The 18623-nt window shown below is 39.0% G+C and overlaps 1 protein-coding gene across 6 annotated transcripts in view; it reads left to right on the top strand.

The window, feature by feature from the left end:
* The first annotated feature begins 805 nt into the window (after positions 1-805).
* plekha7a (pleckstrin homology domain containing, family A member 7a) overlaps positions 806-18623 on the top strand; it is a 126923-nt gene continuing 109105 nt past the window's right edge. Inside the window, exons 1-3 of one of the 6 annotated variants that reach the window (XM_061774063.1) lie at positions 806-1005; positions 1166-1242; positions 1357-1414. In XM_061774063.1, coding sequence (XP_061630047.1) covers positions 923-1005; positions 1166-1242; positions 1357-1414 — 218 coding nt within the window. In that variant the 5' untranslated portion in view covers positions 806-922. Of the gene's footprint in view, positions 1006-1165; positions 1245-1338; positions 1415-18623 lie in introns of all 6 variants that reach the window. The other 5 variants (XM_061774061.1, XM_061774062.1, XM_061774065.1 and 2 more) reach the window with 5 other exon arrangements.

Raw genomic sequence — 18623 nt, 5'->3', positions numbered from 1 at the left:
TTTCATTTTACCATCTATTTTCTAAATATTTTTACCTAATATTGTTCTAATCTTTTAATTTGCTTAATCTTCTTTTTTCCATTTTTTTCAATATTTTTGTATTTTTCCATATAATATTTTTGAATTCTTCCATCTAATACGTTTTTTTGTCCACATTTTGTTGTTGTTTTTGTCTAATATATTTCAGTACTTTTCATCTATTTTGTTTTTTTGCTATTTTTGTTTTTGAGCATTATTTTTTGGTCTAATATATTTTATAATATTTTTGTCGACTAGTTTTCTAATGTATTTGTAATCCAATTTTTTTGTAATTGTTTTTTCAATATATATATATATATATATATATATATATATATTTTACCTAATAATTTTGAATTGCTGTCTAAGAAAAATCCAATGTTTTTTGTCTGTCTATTTTTCAAATCGTATTTTTATATATATTTTTAAATATTGTTTTTATTTTTGTCTGATATTTTTGTGTTGTTGTCTAATATATTTCTAACCTTTTAGTATTTCTGAATATTTTTTTGTAAATTTGAGGGACAATTCATTACAAATTTACAAATATAATAATTCTCAATGCTCAAATGTGATTTTTAACTCTTTTTTTTAAAATCACTGAAAACTAAATATTTCTTTTTTTCCCCAAATGAATTGAATTTGCACGACTAATGTATTCTGCTGCTGTACCGATAGGAGGTGGATGTAGGTTAGATGATAATTTTCTCATATCATTCATTTCATATAAAATCCTCAGGTTGAGACATTACTCCTTAGCTGTGAGTCATCAGCTCACTCTCTCACGATGAGTGGTCCAATGTCCGCCTCTCGCGGGCGTCCATGAAGGCAGCGCCGGTCCATTCTGAGTGATCGCGTCTCCCCGGGGAGACTCAACCGAGAGATGAACTAGGACAAGCGGATCATGGCGGCGCCTCTGGACCGGGACTCCCTGCCCGAACACTGGACGTACGGCGTGTGCGGGGACGGGAGGGTCTTCTTCATCAAGTGAGTGAGCTCCCTTCGGTTACCTTTTCGTTCATTTTTGCTGTTCGCTTCGGTGTAACAGGTGTTTTTTCCCCTCCCCCCCCCCCCGCCTCCTCCTGCTCACTCGCCGCCTTCCTTCCTCCACCCGTCTCCTGTGCGTGTTTGTGTGTCCGGGAACAAGCGACCGTACGCGGGAAACCACCTGGCTGCACCCCCGCTCCGCCGAGCCGGTCAACTCGGGACATATGATCCGCTCAGGTAGGCTAGCTCCTTTAGCCCCGGTTGGCCCGGTTCGACTCGACACGACTCGGCTTTCAACTTTCAAGTTTTTTTTGTTTTTTTGTTTTTTTTGGTGGGGGGGAATCTTTTCAGACCTGCCCAAAGGATGGGAGGAAGGCTTCACGGACGAAGGAGCGAGCTACTTTATCGAGTAAGTGCGGAATAAGTTTTGTTGTGAAGTGTTGCTGAACGCGTCACCTGCGTCAAGTTAGCGTAACGCTTAAGTAATGGCTGCTGCTCCGTAAGCCAGGAGCACATTTGTTGCTACTCTGGTGGAACACTCAGGGACACCAATACAAGAGAGAGCTCCATTTGCCTTTTTTGGTGTGTAATGTATTTTCCGTGGAATATTATACTTTTTCTCTATAGTTTTCTATTGTTCATCTTGCAATATTTTTTTCATATATATACACCCATTTAAATGTCGTGTTTTTCCCTAATTTTGCCCACTATTTGAGTTTTCAATCATCAAATATTTGTCATATTTAATTATTTTTGTCCAACATTTTTTTACAATACATTTTTTTGTTGTTTAACTTGTTTTAATTAATATTTATTGAGGTCAAACATTTTTTTCCCAATCTTTAAGCACATTGTTTGTGTTCAAACTTTGCATAATGTCACAGCTGCTTACAATAAATAACATTACATATAAATGTAAGGAATAAAACCTCTGCCTTGTTGTAAATGAACACTTAGGCTTACTACGCTACTGTCTTTTCAATTTGGTCATGATGGAGTGCTAAGTACTTTTTTCGGTGGTACTTTGCGTAAAAAGTTTGAGAACCACTGAACAAGATGACTAGCCCGTACGACCCCTAATGGCTAGTGCTACAGTGTGTCAGCAGTGTTTTAGCGACACATTTCTCCACCTTGGTGTTTGGCATCAGCGAAGAAGATATTTGGTTGCCTCGGCCCGGAAATATGTCAGTATTCAAACGATGCAAGTCGCCTGCAGTGGTGACACAAGCGAAACATCACCTGTGGCACATTTAATGCAAAAGGCTTTAGATGCTTTGTCACTAAGCGCATGACAAACATATTTTAAGTTTGTATTGACAGCATTTGTCCCAATATGGGGAACGTTTATGGCATTTCTTGCATAGTTAACACTCACTGGCCACAACATTAGGTACACCTGCGCAAGCAATGTCTTGTTGTAAACATTTAATTCCCAATATGTTGCTGTACAGTCAACATTGTTAAATAAATAGCTCTCTGACAGTGTCAATACAAAGAGCACTATTTAGTTTAATGTACAACGTTGTAAGACAAACATCCCGGCCAATAACTAACTACACACACACACAGCACATAGAGGTATGTTACTGTGGAGGAATGGGTTGGGGGGGGGGGGGTTTTCATACAGTCCAAATGCACCACATTGAGTCCACAAATCGAGGTGGTTATTCAACAAGTCCACGCAAAGTAAACTTCACCTGGGGGGGGGTGGGGGGGGGGGGGGGGGGGCAAATATGCCAGCAAATAACCAGCAGGCAGACAAACATTGTGTCACTGTTTATCAGCACAGTGTCACTCGCTAAGAATCATGGGAGTTAGTTCATTGATTTCAAAGTTATGTAGGCGAACCAGCCACAACATTAGGTACACCTGAACACACCACCGAGATCCCGTACAAGGGCTGTATGCAACATCCATCCATCCATTTTCTGATCCGCTTCTCCTCACTAGGGTCGCGGGCGTGCTGGAGCCTATCCCAGCTGTCATCGGGCAGGAGGCGGGGTACACCCTGAACTGGTTGCCAGCCAATCACAGGGCACATACAAACAGACAACCATTCGCACTCACGGTCACACCTACGGGCAATTTAGAGTCTCCAATTTATGCATGTTTTTGGGATGTGGGAGGAAACCGGAGTGCCCGGAGAAAACCCACGCAGGCACGGGGAGAACATGCAAACTCCACACAGTCGGGGCCGGGGATTGAACCCGGGTCCTCAGAACTGTGAGGCTGACGCTCTAACCAGTCGGCCACCGTGCCGCCCTGTATGCAACAATTGATTGATAAAAGACAATAAAATTGGCCACATTCGGTACACCTGAACACACAAGTGCTGTAAGAATTTTGATGTTACAAAATGATATTACTGCTGGATTAAAGTAAAATAAAATACAATTAAATAAAATGGATGGAATACATAACATTAGCTACACTTGAACACACTACAAAGGTCCACTACAAGAGTTGTATCCCAAAATTCAGCTTAGAAATAGACAAAAATATACTTAAATTACATCAAATTTAATTGAACTAGCCACAACATTAAGTACACAGTAGCACATCGAGTACAAGAGAGCCGATAAAACTATGCCTAAATTTATAATGAAATAAAGTTAAATACAATTTAGTTTAATTCAATTTACTCAAATTATATTGGCTACAACATTAGGCACACCTAAACAGTAGAAATAATTTTGATGTTACAAAAGGATAGTAAAGAGAGCTTGAAATTAAAGTCCAGAATATTTGGTATTCCTAAACACATTACAGAGATCAAGTATAAGAGCTGTATCCAAAAATTCACCCAATGTTAATGATGGATTTTTAATAAAATGGGAAAAAATGAGAAATTCAATGAAATTATATCAAATGTAAATAATTTGGCCACAAGATTAGGTACGACTGAACACACAATGGATATTTAATACAAGAGCTGTATATTAATGAAATATTAAGAATTAAATCGATAAATATAAACTTGAATACAAAAAGAAATGCAATAAAACACAATTATATTACAAGTAATGGACTGACAATATAAACACAATAAGCATATAAGCATCCGACTACCTCTGATTTGTTCAGGTTCACTATGAATCATTCATGAAGGAAGCAGATGATGGACAAAATCAGAAGCCAAGCAAGCTGTGCAAAATGTGGGTGTTGACACCTTTCATTGGGCTATTTTTTTTTTTTTTTTTGAGAGACAAAGTGAAAGGTTAAATCCTAAATACTATATCTACATCCACTTTGTGGTCTGTGTTGTATTTTTAATGAGCTGCGTCGACTCCTGCGCAATACATTGTCGTATTTGTCACACTTTAGCCTTCCGACTCTTCCGGTAGACTTTGAACTGCCATAGTCAATTAATAACCAGCCCTGCCATGTCGGGTAACAAGCAGGATGAACGGTGTGGATCATTAATGAATCTTTAGCCAGGGAGCAGTTAACAATTTTTAAAGGACAAACGCCTTTTTTTTTTTTTTTTTTCCTTTGTAAATGAATTACAGTGGAGATTGCATATATAGACAATCAACCATTCAAACCCACATTCACACCTCTGGACAATTGAGAGTATTCAATGAACCCGACATGCATGTTTTGGAATGCTGGAGAAAGCCTGACAAAACACAAGAACAAGCAAACTCCACACAGAGATGTTCCAGTTGAGATTCAAACTCAGATCTCCTGACTGTGAGGCAGAAGTGCTAACCATTAGACACCATGCTGCCCTATATTGGAACTGGTTGAACATCATGTTGTTTTTGAACTCTGCAACAATTATTTTCCATAGGAAGTAAAGGAAAGGTAGCACAGTGAAGTAGTGGTTAGGAAGTCTGTCTTACAGTCGAGGGGTTCAGGGTTAAAATCTCAGCTCAGGGTCTTCCCGTGTGGAATTGGTGGAGGAAGTTTTCTCCGGGTGCTCCGGATTCCTTCCACATTGCAAAAACATTCATTTTAGGAGGGGGGTGGAGCTCAAATTTGGGCTGATTATTGGTCAAGTCAAATTTATTTTTATAGCCCTAATCACAAGAGTCTAAAAGGGCTTCACATGCCCACAGCTGGCAAAGACAGAGTGCAGAATAACCTGTGTTGTAGGAACTTCTTTTTTTTTTTTTTTTTTTTACAAGTTAGGAAGAATATTCTGAACCAAAAGTCTTACAAAAATGGAATGTAAATGTCAGCACCTAAAGCGTCAGAAGGTTAGACGAGACAGAACGATGAGTCATAGTTGATTCACTGTACACACTCTGAAATCTCGAAGCAGCACCACTGGCTAATGATTTATCGACAGTTTTGTGTGCGTGTGTGTGTGTGTGTGTGTGTGCGGTACTTTGTCGGAACGCATTCTTCTTTTGATCGCTTGATAATGGCCAAAAAGCAAGATAAAAGAAACTTAAAAGGTCTCCTCTTAAATGTCTCCCCATTTACTCTGAACTTGAAGACGAGAAAGAATCTATTCACCGTTGTCATCCGATAGGAATTTTTACACTATTCTTTTTTTCACAAACATCCTGTTCAGATATGAAATGCAAAATTAATGACATTTCTTTCCAGAGTGTAGATAGACATCACTTGTTATTTTGGAGGTCTTTCCATTTTTTTATAGCTGAATACAGATTTGTTACTAAAGTTTAATATTCCGTTAGTGACCAAGTACCCCATTTGTTTAGAATGTTAGGATTTTCTTGCCTTCTTTCTCAATGCAGCCAATAAACAAAACTATTTCATGGTATGATTTACACTTTTTTTGGGGTAAAATATGCCTAAAGCATCGACCGAAGCTTGGATTTCTCAGTATCCTTGGCAGAGTAAGATAAGACCCAAAGAGCGGTTCAGTTTGACCTGAAAGCGGTACAATTTGGAGTTTTCTCTGGAAAACGTCAAATAAAACTTGGAATTATGTTGGCTCTATTCCAAAGCATGCAACATAAGGCTGGCGCTATCGAATAATTTTAGAATCGATTATTCAAGTAATTATATAAAAATAGATTTGCATTATTAACTCATTCACTGCCAGCCGTTTTCAGTGGTTCCCTGTATTGCCAGCGTTTTAGAGCGTTTTGACTGATCTTTCAAGACCCATAAAAGTTTGTGTTCTGTGACAATATAAGCATCGAACCGACCAAAACAATAGGCTCTCTTCTTTCACCAGAATTTTCTTTCTAGCTTTTTCCGTTCTTCAATAATCAGCAGTACAACATGGGTTGTTTCACCAAAAACACAGGTTTCTGACAAAAAGCGGAGGAAATAATAATCTTGTTGTGAAAAGAAGCATGTCAACTAGAACAGTCTTTGTTGCTAATATTTTTTTGCTTTTGGGACACCTCAAACTAGAAAACGACAAAAACAAGACAAAGAGATTTTGATGGCAAAAACATTATTAATAGATATACAACTAATAAACGCAATGTGAGCGATGCTGACTCACCCACCGCATGGCTTGAGTTGAACGTCAGTGGCTTTTTTCATAGCGTTCGCCATTCACTCCATGAACTGCTTTATCTTTTCTCCCGATCGTGACATATACTTTCTACGACACATACTACGTACCTGACAGATACAGTATTTGTCCGTGGCAGCAAACAGTTGGATTCCAGTTGACCAATATAACCATCCACGTCAGTGAATGAGTGAAACAACAATACCAATACAAAATATGCTTGTGAGGTGCAGGTATTATTTTTGTCCACCTGGGGTCATCATCCTCACGTTCTAGACTGTACTATTTGTGTCTTTGAAACTGTGTGGCTTTAAAAGGAGGGGCCTGGCCTGGTCAGTGATGTGGAAGTTAGCAAATGGGAGTGTAGAGTTGTGAGCTCAGGTTAGCAGCTGGCTGTTAACTGCCTACCCGTTGAGTCCCTGGGAATCACTTGTGGCTTTGTAGCTAGTGTATGAATGTGCTTATTACAGGTTTATTTTGTTACAGTTCGTTTAATAAAGCGATTGAAAGTGCACCAGCGGCTGTGTCGATCCTTGTTCACCTGTAGGGTATTACACTACGTTGTAACTAGCAGTGGTAGGATATATATTTGCACTGTAAAATAATACCAAACTCTTTCCTCCTGGCTGGGTGCCATCGCACCAACTTATTTCTACGTGAGTGTGTAGTACCAGTAGTCTGTGTGGAAAAATTATCACTGTGAAGTGTCAAGTCATAGATTTTGTTTTGATGTCTTTTATAATCAAATTATTCGAGTTTTTAACTCATTCACTGCCAGCCGTTTCCTGAGCAGGGAACACCCAGACTGCCAGGCATTTTCGAGCAATTTCACTGATTTTCCAAGCCCCACACAATATTATGTACTATGATGACGTAAACACCAAAATCACCAAATGAAAGATAAGACTCTCTTCTTTCATCAGAAAAAGAAGTTTGTCTCTAGCTTATACCGTTCTTTAGTCATCAGCAGTCAAATACAGGCTACTTTCAGCCAAATCTGTTTCTGGAAGAAAAAAAACGAGAAAACAGCCTTTTTGTGAACAATGACTTTGACCCCAATATTTTTTTCCTTGAGTGAAAATCTCAAACATCTGAACATAAAACAACACTGAGAAAGTACTTTTGACAGAAAAATAATTTATTTACAAGTATAATGATGTACAGAATTTACATTAGACAAAAATGCATGAACGAATGGGTCTCTCTCCACTTTTTTCCTCCAAATTCTCCTCCTCAACCGTTTGCTCAATAGTCCAGGGTTTTATTACCTTGCGCATAAAATCTAGCAAGGTTTTATCCACATCTTATTGTATTCTTCTGTTGGCAGTGAATGGTATCTTGTGTGGTTGTCATTCTACTTGAAACCAGTCACTACTTCTGCTTGAAGCAGAACCTGTGCAGTTTAGAAATATAACTATTACTATAAAAATACATTGTTGAAATTGCTGTAGTGGGACGTGGAGAAAAAAAGTGTTCAATTACCTTTTTTGTCAGCACTGCGTACTGGAATGGGAGTCAAACGTCTGCTGGATGCATAACCTGTAAGTTTAAAAAAATACACACGATTACTAGAGAATAGTTTTTTATTGATGATGTGTTTTGCAACGGTAAAAAAAACACATTACTTTTTTTCTTTGCAATCCTAAAAGACACTCGACTCACAGGTGTTGAATTATTGCAAGATGGACGAAATGGAAAATTCAAATCACTACTGGCAACAGATGTTACATTGTAATGTGAACTAGTGGGACTAAATGATGTTTTTATGTAACAAGGATTGAAGGAGCGTGTTTGTCTTTAGACGGCATTGGCAAGGAATAGATGGAGTCTTAATGATGTCTTTGGACGGCATTGGCAGGGAATGAGTTAAAATAATTATTGCAGCCCTAACTCTGTCACCAGATGGACCCTAAAGAATGGTACCGTTGCCAATACCATTTGTGTAACATGTGTACCAATAGGTACCACAACTTTTTCCGGAAAAAAGTATGCCTCAAACATCAAACAAAACTTGGCATTGTGTATGCTCAATGGCAAACCAAGAAGCTCAATGATTTTAAATACCTGTTGGAAGATGAGACCCCAAAAGTGGTACTTTTTCTGGAAAAATATGAAAATTTAGAATTGTCTGTGTTTTAAGGCTGACCAAGAACGTTATGGATTCTGGACAGTATCTGACACAAGATGGACCCCAAAAAGTCCTCTAAAACAGTGTTCCCAAAATATATATATATATATATGTATATGTATGTATGTATGTATGTGAGTGAGTGAGTGAGTGAGTGAGTGTGTGTGTGTGTGAGTGAGTGAGTGAGTGAGTGTGTGTGTGTGTGTTTTTTGCAGGCAGACCAGACTGCAGTTCCGTAGGTCCTCAATGAGAGTAGACCTTTAACTCCGTAAAAGTAGTTCTGCCTGTGTCGAGCAGAAACCTACGAGTGTATCTGTATTAAAGGGGACTTTGTGCGTGGGAGTTAAGTGTGTGTGAGAGTTAACTATGCGATAAACCCACATTTTAAGTAGGACTCCTGATATCGTGTTGTATTGCCTTCATGAAGATTTCGTTCAAAAGAACAAATCTTTTCAGTAAATGTAATGAATTGAATTAGTTTATGAAATGATTTCTTTCTTTGAGCTCTGCCGCCGTTAGCCAGCTCGTTCGGACCGGAAACAGAAGCGTTCGACCCGGCTAGAAACGGAAGCGTTCTGTGCAGTCTCGACGTGTCAATGGAGACACGCAGCTGTTGCAGCAGGGCAGAGAAGATCCGGTCAATTTTCAAAATAAAACACACTGACACGCGAATTGCAATACAACAGAAATTATATAAATTGGTAATTTTTTCTTTGCGGCCCGGTAACAAATGCCTCAAGGCACGGTACCGGTCCGTGGACTGGTGGTTGGGGACAACTGCTCTAAAACACTACAATATGCTCCAAAAGTAGATCAGTTTTTATTTTTATTTATTTATTTATTGTTTCTTTTCTGTAAAAATACACCTCAGCGGCACGGTGGATGACTGGGTAGCACATCTGCCTCACAGTTATGGGGACCGGGGTTCAAATCCCGGCCCTGCCTGTGTGGAGTTTGCATGTTCTCCCTGTGCCTGCGTGGGTTTTCTCCGGGCACTCCGGTTTCATCCCACATCCCAAAAACATGCATGGTAGGTTGATTGACAACTCTAAATTGCCCGTAGGTGTGAATGTGTACGCGAATGTTTGTTTGTTTATATGTGCACTGCCATTGGCTGGCGACCAGTTCAGAGTGTACCCCACCTCTCGCTCGAAGATAGCTGGGATAGGCTCCAAGACGCCCGCGACCCTTGTGAGGATAAAGCGGTCCGGAAAATGGATGGATGGATGGAATACACCTCAAATGTCAAATTATGCTTTGTGGCAAAGCAAGAACCGTCATGATTTCATAAAATATCCGGCACAAGATAGAGCCCAATCTTCCACAAAAGCTGTACACAGATTTCTGCTAGCTCCTCCTTGGGTTTCAGAACAAGCCTAATTGATATGGAATTAGCAAGATTACAGAGAAAATGGCCATGAAGCAACATTTGTTTCTAAACAGAGGTGATATTTTTGGAGGCCATTTTAGGTGTTTCAGTACCGCACATTGGTGTATGTCTTTGAAGTTAGCCTGAAAATAAAATGTCCTGAATATTTAACCTGGCCCTCAGGCGGCAGGATTAATCCTCCCAATCTTGCAGGGGATCTGAATTAAACTCAGGAAGGCTGACTGGTGGTTATTCAGGGTACGCCGTATAGTATGATCGGTTCTACTGGGGCTCTAATACCTCCAGCGATCATTAGGGAAAAGGCTTTGCAGGGATGTGAATGAAGTCATCGAGAGAATGTCTGACCTTTGTGCTGGGTTTGGCTTGGAATAAAAAGTCAGTGCTTCACATAAAATCTGTATACTGGCATCTCTTTCATCCGCCAGTAAAAATGTCAACACAATTGTGAGCGTGACAACTGCAGAACATCTGTGTCTGCTTACCTACAACAAAACAAACAAACAAAAGGGGGGGAAAAAAAGAGAAGTTACAATATGTGAACTATTTCCTCTCATGGTTCCTAGCTTTTCAGACATCTCAACCACGGTAATATTTTTCTGAGCTAAATTCTTAGGGTAAGAGTTCACTCACTAAATCCGTCCATCCATCCATGGAAGCTGGAGCCTATCCCACCTGACTTCGTCTGAAAGGCAGATTACACTGTGGACTGGTCGCTACTCAGTCGTGGGGCATATAAAGAGACACAACCAAACTCTAAAAAATTTCAGTTTATTTTCAATTGAGTTGTACAGGTTAGAGTTGTTTTGAAATGATGTAGCTCGGTCTCTTTTTTTCTACAACCACAATTCCAATGAAGTTGGGACGTTGTGTAAAACATAAATAAAAACAGAATACAATGATTTGCAAATCATATTCGACCTATATTTAATTGAATACACTATAAAGACAAGATATTTAATGTTCAAACTGATAAACTTGATTGTTTTTAGCAAATAATCATTAACTAAGAATTTTATGGCTGCAACACGTTCCAAAAAAGCTGGGACAGGGTCATGTTTACCACTGTGTTACATCACCTTTTCTTTTAACAACATTCAATAAACGTTTGGGAACTGAGGACACTAATTGTTGAACCTTTGAAGGTGGAATTCTTTCCCATTCTTGCTTGATATACCGCTTCAGCTGTTCAACAGTCCGGGGTCTCCGTTGTCGTATTTTACGCTTTATAATGCGCCACACATTTTCAATGGGAGACAGGTCTGGACTGCAGGCAGTTCCAGTCTGGTACCCGCACTCTTTTACTACGAAGCCACGTTGTTGTAACACATGCAGAATGTGGTTTGGCATTGTCTTGCTGAAATAAGCAGGGGCGTCCATGAAAAAGACGTTGCTTGGATGGCAGCATATGTTTCTCCAAAACCTGTATGTACCTTTCAGCGTTAATGGTGCCTTCACAGATGTGTAAGTTACCCATGCCATTGGCACTAACACACCCCCATACCATCACAGATGCTGGCTTTTGAACTTTGTGTCCATAACAGTCTGGATGGTTCTTTTCCTCTTTGGCCTGGAGGACACGACGTCCACAATTTTGATGGTTACATCCCTGTAAACTAGGGATGCCCCAATCCAACTTTTTCACTTCCTATCCGATACTGATATTGCAGCCTTGAATTTTGGCCGATACCGATATCGGTCCGATCCGATATCAGCAATAATCATACATACTTTACTTATTTTGCAGTATCGACTGTTAGACGAGGCTTGATGAAGTGATATTACTCAAACAGAGAACAACAATCAGCAACAGCAGGTATGAGAAAAACTGACCCATTTATTATTAACCAATGGGTTACATAAAGTAACTTAAAAAATAAGAACGTACTACAATTTAATAAAAATAAAAAGGTCACTGGCGTGCTGGAGCCTATACCAGCTATCTTCGGACGAGAGGCGGGGCAGTTTAAAGTCTTCAATCAATGTGGCACGCATGTTTTTGGGATGTGGGAGGAAAACCAGAGTGCCCGGAGAAAACCCATGCAGGCATGGGGAGAACATGCAAACTCCACACAGGGATATGTTCCCCGGTCCTCAGAACTGTGAGGCAGATGTGCTAACCAGTCGTACACCGTGCCGCCAATCCCAATAAATAATAAATACAAATTATACATATTTTATATATTTATGTATAAAAAAATCAATTAAATTATTATTTTTTTTTTTACTGTCAGTATCCGGCAATACAATTTTGAACTTCTTCATGCAGCGGGTTTAGTTTTATTGACAATCGCTGTCCCTGTTGTGCATGTCTTGGCCTCTGAGGGGCAGTGTGGTACACACAATGAGATACAGACTTGCAGTTACAACGAGAGTAGAAGTCACAATCGAATATTGTTATTATAACTCGTTTCTCACAGAATTTGAAGAATATATACCAGAGAGTATTGTTATAGTGCCTGTTTGTATGTGGCTATACAGTGTTTGTGGACCAATATTCATTATTTTGTGAGATACAGTGTAAGTGCTGCAATTTCAATGCTTATTTTCGTTACCTCGTCAATGGTGTTTTTCATTCATTGTGTGTTAGCTTTGATCTCGCGATTTTTATGAACAAAAACAAAGAAATAATCGAAGTCCGTGTTGTATTTCAACATTCAATAGGTGTAATTCTTTTGTTGTGTGTGTTTAGTTTTACAGTGAACTTCAACTGGAGTGTCGGATAAACGACTTTAAGCAAGTAACATTCATTGTTACTTCTTGTTACTATGTTAGCACCTTAGCAACCTGTTGTTGTGATCACGTGGGCTCTGCATGCCGTCCGGGCGCTGCTGGATAGAAGTGCTGAAGTGGAGCATGCAATGGACTGCTTGTATAAGAGTGGTAAAATTGGAGATTTTAAATCCAGTCCGATTCGATCCGATACTCGTTTTTTTTGCTGACATCTGACCGTTTTCTGATCTCAAAGATTGGATCGGGACACCCCTATTGTAAACCGATTGTTGCTAGCACGAGTGATGTTGCCAACTGCTGGCCGGTCGTCTTTGTACGTCTGTACGAACAGTGATTGTTTTGACAACCTTGTCAAATAACATTCCCATTTTATTTCGACTGTATTTCTATTTCAGAAATAGAAATACAGCAGGACTCAGTTACAGCATTGGGCTAAGTATTGGCTTGGGTTAAGTTGGGTTAGGTTTGGTATATTTATTGATCCTCAAGGAAATTCTTAAGAATTCCAAAGAAAATTCTGGAAAGGTTGAGTGGAGAATGCAGGCCACAATTTTGGACTCCACGGTAAAATGTTTTTACAGGTCAAGAAAGTACCAGGTAATCTCATAAAATCTACAATTCAAGTGTGAAGGATACACACACATGCACGCAAACAAATAAACGGTGTAGCCAGCAGCGTCTTTAGCGTAGTTGAAGCTTTCCAACGGCTCGCTGCACAATTACAGAAAGTTAAGCGGCATAAATTGAATTAATTCTCAAGCCTGATGCCACAGCGATGGTGTGGGAACATTTTGGATTTGAACCAGATGAACGCGGCGATCCCGCTAACATCAATGAGCTGGCATGTCGAATTTGTATGAAGTTGCAAGAAAAACTGGCAGCACAACAAACCATGTGACAAAGTCCATTTAAAATGCAACGATCCCTCCAGATTTCTTCAGCAGGGAACAAATAACACAGCGGGACATTGAGGGCCCTCCATTTCCCGCCAGCTTGCAGTTAAGGAAGCCTTTCCCCAACAATGCAAATATAAGTGTGACAAGTTACTGTATGGCGCACGCTCACAGATAGCATTAATTGTTATAACAAAAGAGATACAGCCGTTCAACAGGTTGAGAAACCAGCGTTTAGAGAAATGCTGCAGACGTTTGATAGGCAGTACTTGTTTAAGTACAATTTTTGTGACACAGCCTGAGTCTGTTTTATTTCTAATTTATTATTTTCTCATTCTTTTGGAGTTTTTCCATTTTTAGATATTTCTTGCAATGTACGCTGATTTAATTGTACTTTTATTTTGTTTTTATTTATTTGTTCCCCCTCTTTGATTAAAATGTTTATAAGCTGTTTTTTATCCATTGTTTTTAAATGCTTTTCATCATATAAAGCACATTGAGTTACCTTGTGTTTGAAATGCGCTATATAAATACATTTGCTTTGCTTATATTTTGTATGAATGTAAGATATTTTATTTATTGTTTTACATTTCAATGCCAATGTTCAATATTCTTGAGAATTGAAAGTAAATTTATCTTAAAATGGATGTACTTATAATGCTGTAATCATAATATCAATGGCATAAAAACAATATTGTTTATCATGATAGTTTCTGGAAAAAGTCCTCAGAATGTGTTATCATGAGAGGCCTAGGTGAGTGGCCTCGGCCCATCACATTTAGAGTGGAAATAGCTGTGGATGATAAGATGAAAAGAACGATTGATAAAATCTTTGTGAAGAATGTTAAGGCCTGATTTGTCCGAAAGTCATAACCAACACTCACCACTTTAAGCACCAACACTTTTCAGTAAGTTACCCGTCTTGTGGAATTGTGCTTCAAAAATGAACTTTGTTGACCAGAGGTGGGTAGAGGAGGCAAATATTGTAATCAAGTAAGAGTACTGTTACTTTAGAATATGTCTCAAGTAAAAGTAAAAAATAGTCTTAGTATGAGTATGAGAGTAAGACTAAGTACTCTGAAAACACTACTCAAGTAGAGAGTAACTGGTGAGTATTTTCTGATTTATAAAAAAAAAAAAAAAAAAAAAAAAAAAAGCATGAACACCAAAACCATATGCATTAGGCCCTACAGAAACATTATTTTGCATTATTCTCTTAAATTACTGAAGTTGTTTGCTAACCAGACGTATTGATTGTGTGTGTGTGTGTGTGTGTCTGAGCGTGCATGTGTGTGTGTGAGAGAGAGATTAAAATTACAGCATATAAACAGGTTTTACAGTCAAATAGGACTACTGCAATTTACTGCAAGGTTTTTTCTCCAATAAGAAGTGGGCTGAAATATTCACGTTTGGGCAGGCACAAAACTACACTGCATCATAAAGCTGTTTTTTTTCGGAGTCTGTAAACACTTAGACGGCTGTTTTTTTTTCTCTTCCAAAATGAGTCACTCTGATTGGCAAGCGAAGGCTTTGTGTGCGGTCATGTGACTGCCTTGTGCCTTCTGATTGGTGAATTGGAGTCAAATGACCCGAGTGATCACGTTGGACTGGCGCAATGATGCCCTATGTGAAAGTCGAAGATCAAGTCTAAAAATACTGTAGATCGCGCACGCAATAATATTTAAATAAAAGTAGTGAGCGGCATGGTGATCACTGTAGTAAAAGTATCGATTCTTATTAACATAAATACTCAAGTAAAATATGGTGCATATATATGGTGCTACTCTGACAAGTACAAATGATTCAAAATTCTAATTGAGTAAATGTAGCGGATTACTACCCACCTCTGATGTTGACCAAATTGTTAGTTAATCATCTACCAGTCAATAGTGCCTAAAAAAACAGGGAAGTATTTTTTTAAAGCGTTAACCTGTAAAACTGCAGTGTTTAATGTGATGCGGTGAAGAAATTGGGTACACCTAATTTCTTGGGTGAAAACAGAAATACATTTTTTTTGCAAAAAGTTATTCTAGAGCCCTGTGAGTCATTTCAAGTGTCAGGATGAAAGTTTTGTGTTCTGCACAGCTGGATACTCATCAAGCTGTGCCATGAACCCATTATATGCGCTTCACTGTTGTCACATATGATCAATGAGCTCTTGAGAAAGATCACTGATTTGATATAATTATTTCAGTTGAGAGGATTAGTCAATGTTATTTTTAACTAAAGGCATGAGGGAAGGTGTATCCAGGAAAACCATCAGGATCTGACAAAAATAACCATTCAATTAGGAATCAAACAACAGCAGTAACAAAGATAGAGGTGGAAAAACATATATAGGAAAGCAGAAAGCTGATTGATTAGTCTTCATCACAGAGGAATAGAACATGGAACATGAAAGTTCATGTTTACAAGGAAGCCATTTCCTCTGAGCAAAAACACAGAGAAGCCTTATTTGTCTAGGACTGGAAATTGCGGTGGGTGTCCATCTGTGTCCAACACGGAGCAAAGGAGGGCTCACACAATGGCGCCATTCAGGGACAAACAACAAGACGGTTGAACCCATGTCAAAGCGGCCTCGTTGTAGGAGACAATCAGACTTGTGTCAGTAGAAAGAGATGGGCGAGGTTTCCAGGTCACAAAAACATTAGTCAGAAGGTGTTAGGAAGCCATGCCGTATACAGCAGTCAGGTTTTTGCAAAGTCACTAATTATCTTGCATTGAGGTACTTAGTTTGTGGAAGGATGGGGACCTGCTGCAGCCGAAAGCCACCCCACGAAACTGGAGTCCAGTTGGTTCCTGTTAAACACCACGTTGTTTTAGCTATGACGACCAAGGGGCCGACCAGTCTTGATCATCGCGAATTCTCTGCAAGAAATCCGTTGCGTGATTCAAGGTATGCTAAACCTCACGTTGATATACATGGAAACGGTTCAAATAAGCTCAGTAAGCTGCAGCAATATTAGCCGTTCTTCAGGATAAAAGCCTGTGAGTAAATATCCCGTTGCTTAAAGACTATGGCGTTCCCTATTATGTGTTAGCATGAAGCTAGCAGACTTGAAGGCAAAGTTATGTCGTTGTTTTAAGTTTAGTTTGACAGTAAACTTGAACTGGGAGTACCAATACACTTCTTGAAGCCTGTTTTTTGAGACAATGTTCACTATATGGCACACTGCTGCTTGGTGTGAAGTGAGTTGAGTTGCGTTTACTGCCACCATACAGCACTCACACCTCAAATTTTTGCTTCCACAAGTCAAAGCAAAAAAATCAGCCGAACGACAGTTCGTGTCTCGAAAAACTCTGAAGTCATTTGTATCTTAAGGTACCACTGTGAATTTTATCTAAATGAAAGTTTAAAAACTATATGTTGAACTGCAGTTAGGCAGTGATTCTTTTGCCAGCGTACTACTAGTTGTGCGCATACCGCACTTTGAGAATCGCTGCACTTCCCTATGCCGTGCGGGGAATCAAATCAGCGGTCATGAAACCAGCCACGGCGAGGGGCAGGGCAAAAGAAGCTTTTGCTTCCTTCTGCTTCTTCTCAAATTTATACATTTTTACTTGTACATGGAGTAAGTGATATCCTTTCGTATAGTCTTTTTGTTTATTTTGATTGTGTTTTAATGTTTTGCTTGTTAAATGAAGATACAATCAAATGAAGTCAAATCATGTGGATCAAAACTCACATTTTCAAACAACCCAAAAATACCCCAACATATCTCACCAGTTCTCATGCATTACTTTTTGTAGAAAATCAAACAAAATTTTCATGAGAGCCGATTGAGTGTGCACCATCGGAATAAGATGTAAACTGTCTTAAGTGGTAGAACAAATATGTGGCTGTAGTTCATGAAGTTACACACTGGGACCATTTGCCCTCAGAAGCCTTCTTGATTATGCTTGGCTTTGCTTTTTGAAAAAAATTGTTTTACTCAAACATACATTTAGGAATGAAAAACAAGGTAGCACTCAAGCCTCCTCAAGCTGTTGCTGTACAAAAATATGTGAATCAGATGGAATGTAAATTGTTTTACATCCAAACACACATAGCTGCAGAAAGAAGAAGAAGAATCACCTTTATTGTCATGAACATGCATGCATGCACATGAAATTTGTTCTCTGCATTTTACCCATCACAGTGAACACACACACTTGTTAGTGGAACACACTGGAGCAGCGCCCATGGAGCAGTTCGGGGTATCGGTATTGCTTAAGGACACCACAGCCGCGAGTGCGGGGGATGTTGGCTGATGGTACGGTCGGGGTCTTGAACTTAGGTCCTCCACGGTGGTAGGCGATGATCTTAACAATTGGGCCACAGCTGCCCCCCCCCCAAAAGTGGCAAAATCGGGACAAAAACAGCCTAATTGTCTTTATGTGTACCAGGTCTTAGTCACCAAATGACTTGCTTGCAAATAAACATACAACTTGATATTCCTTGCACCTGTTTGCATTCATTTGAAATGGGCCTGTTTTACACTTGAACTACACACAGGGGGTAATACTGGGAGGGTAAAGGCGACAGCGGTGTCAGGTGTGTCATTGAAAACAATGGCTGCAAATGAAAGTTTTCCACTGTGCAACACATCCACATAACACCTGCGAGTCAATACAATTTCTTGTACAGTATATTAAAACATGATGAGATTTGTGGGAGTCTCCCACTACACACTTAAATGGGAAGTAGGGATGCCATTCATTCAGATCAAACAATGATTGTAATTTCGGTTTGCAGTTGCAAGAAGAACCACTAGATGGCTCTACATAATTTATTAAAAGTTACTGTATATCAGTGTCTGGTCTTGCTGCAAGCAACCAGGAAATTTTGTGATTTCAGTCAAATAAATAGAAATTGAAATAAATAGATGACAATCAATTATAACAATAATGCATATATATATATATATATATGCATATATATATATATATATATATATGCATATATATATATATATATATATATATATATATATACACACATATATACATATATACACATATACATATATATATATATGCATATATATATATATA

Source organism: Phyllopteryx taeniolatus, chromosome 5 (genome assembly GCF_024500385.1).
Source record: "Phyllopteryx taeniolatus isolate TA_2022b chromosome 5, UOR_Ptae_1.2, whole genome shotgun sequence".
Lineage (NCBI taxonomy): Eukaryota > Metazoa > Chordata > Actinopteri > Syngnathiformes > Syngnathidae > Phyllopteryx > Phyllopteryx taeniolatus.
Note: the sequence above shows the minus strand (reverse complement) of the source record. Positions and strands in the feature narration are given on the sequence as shown.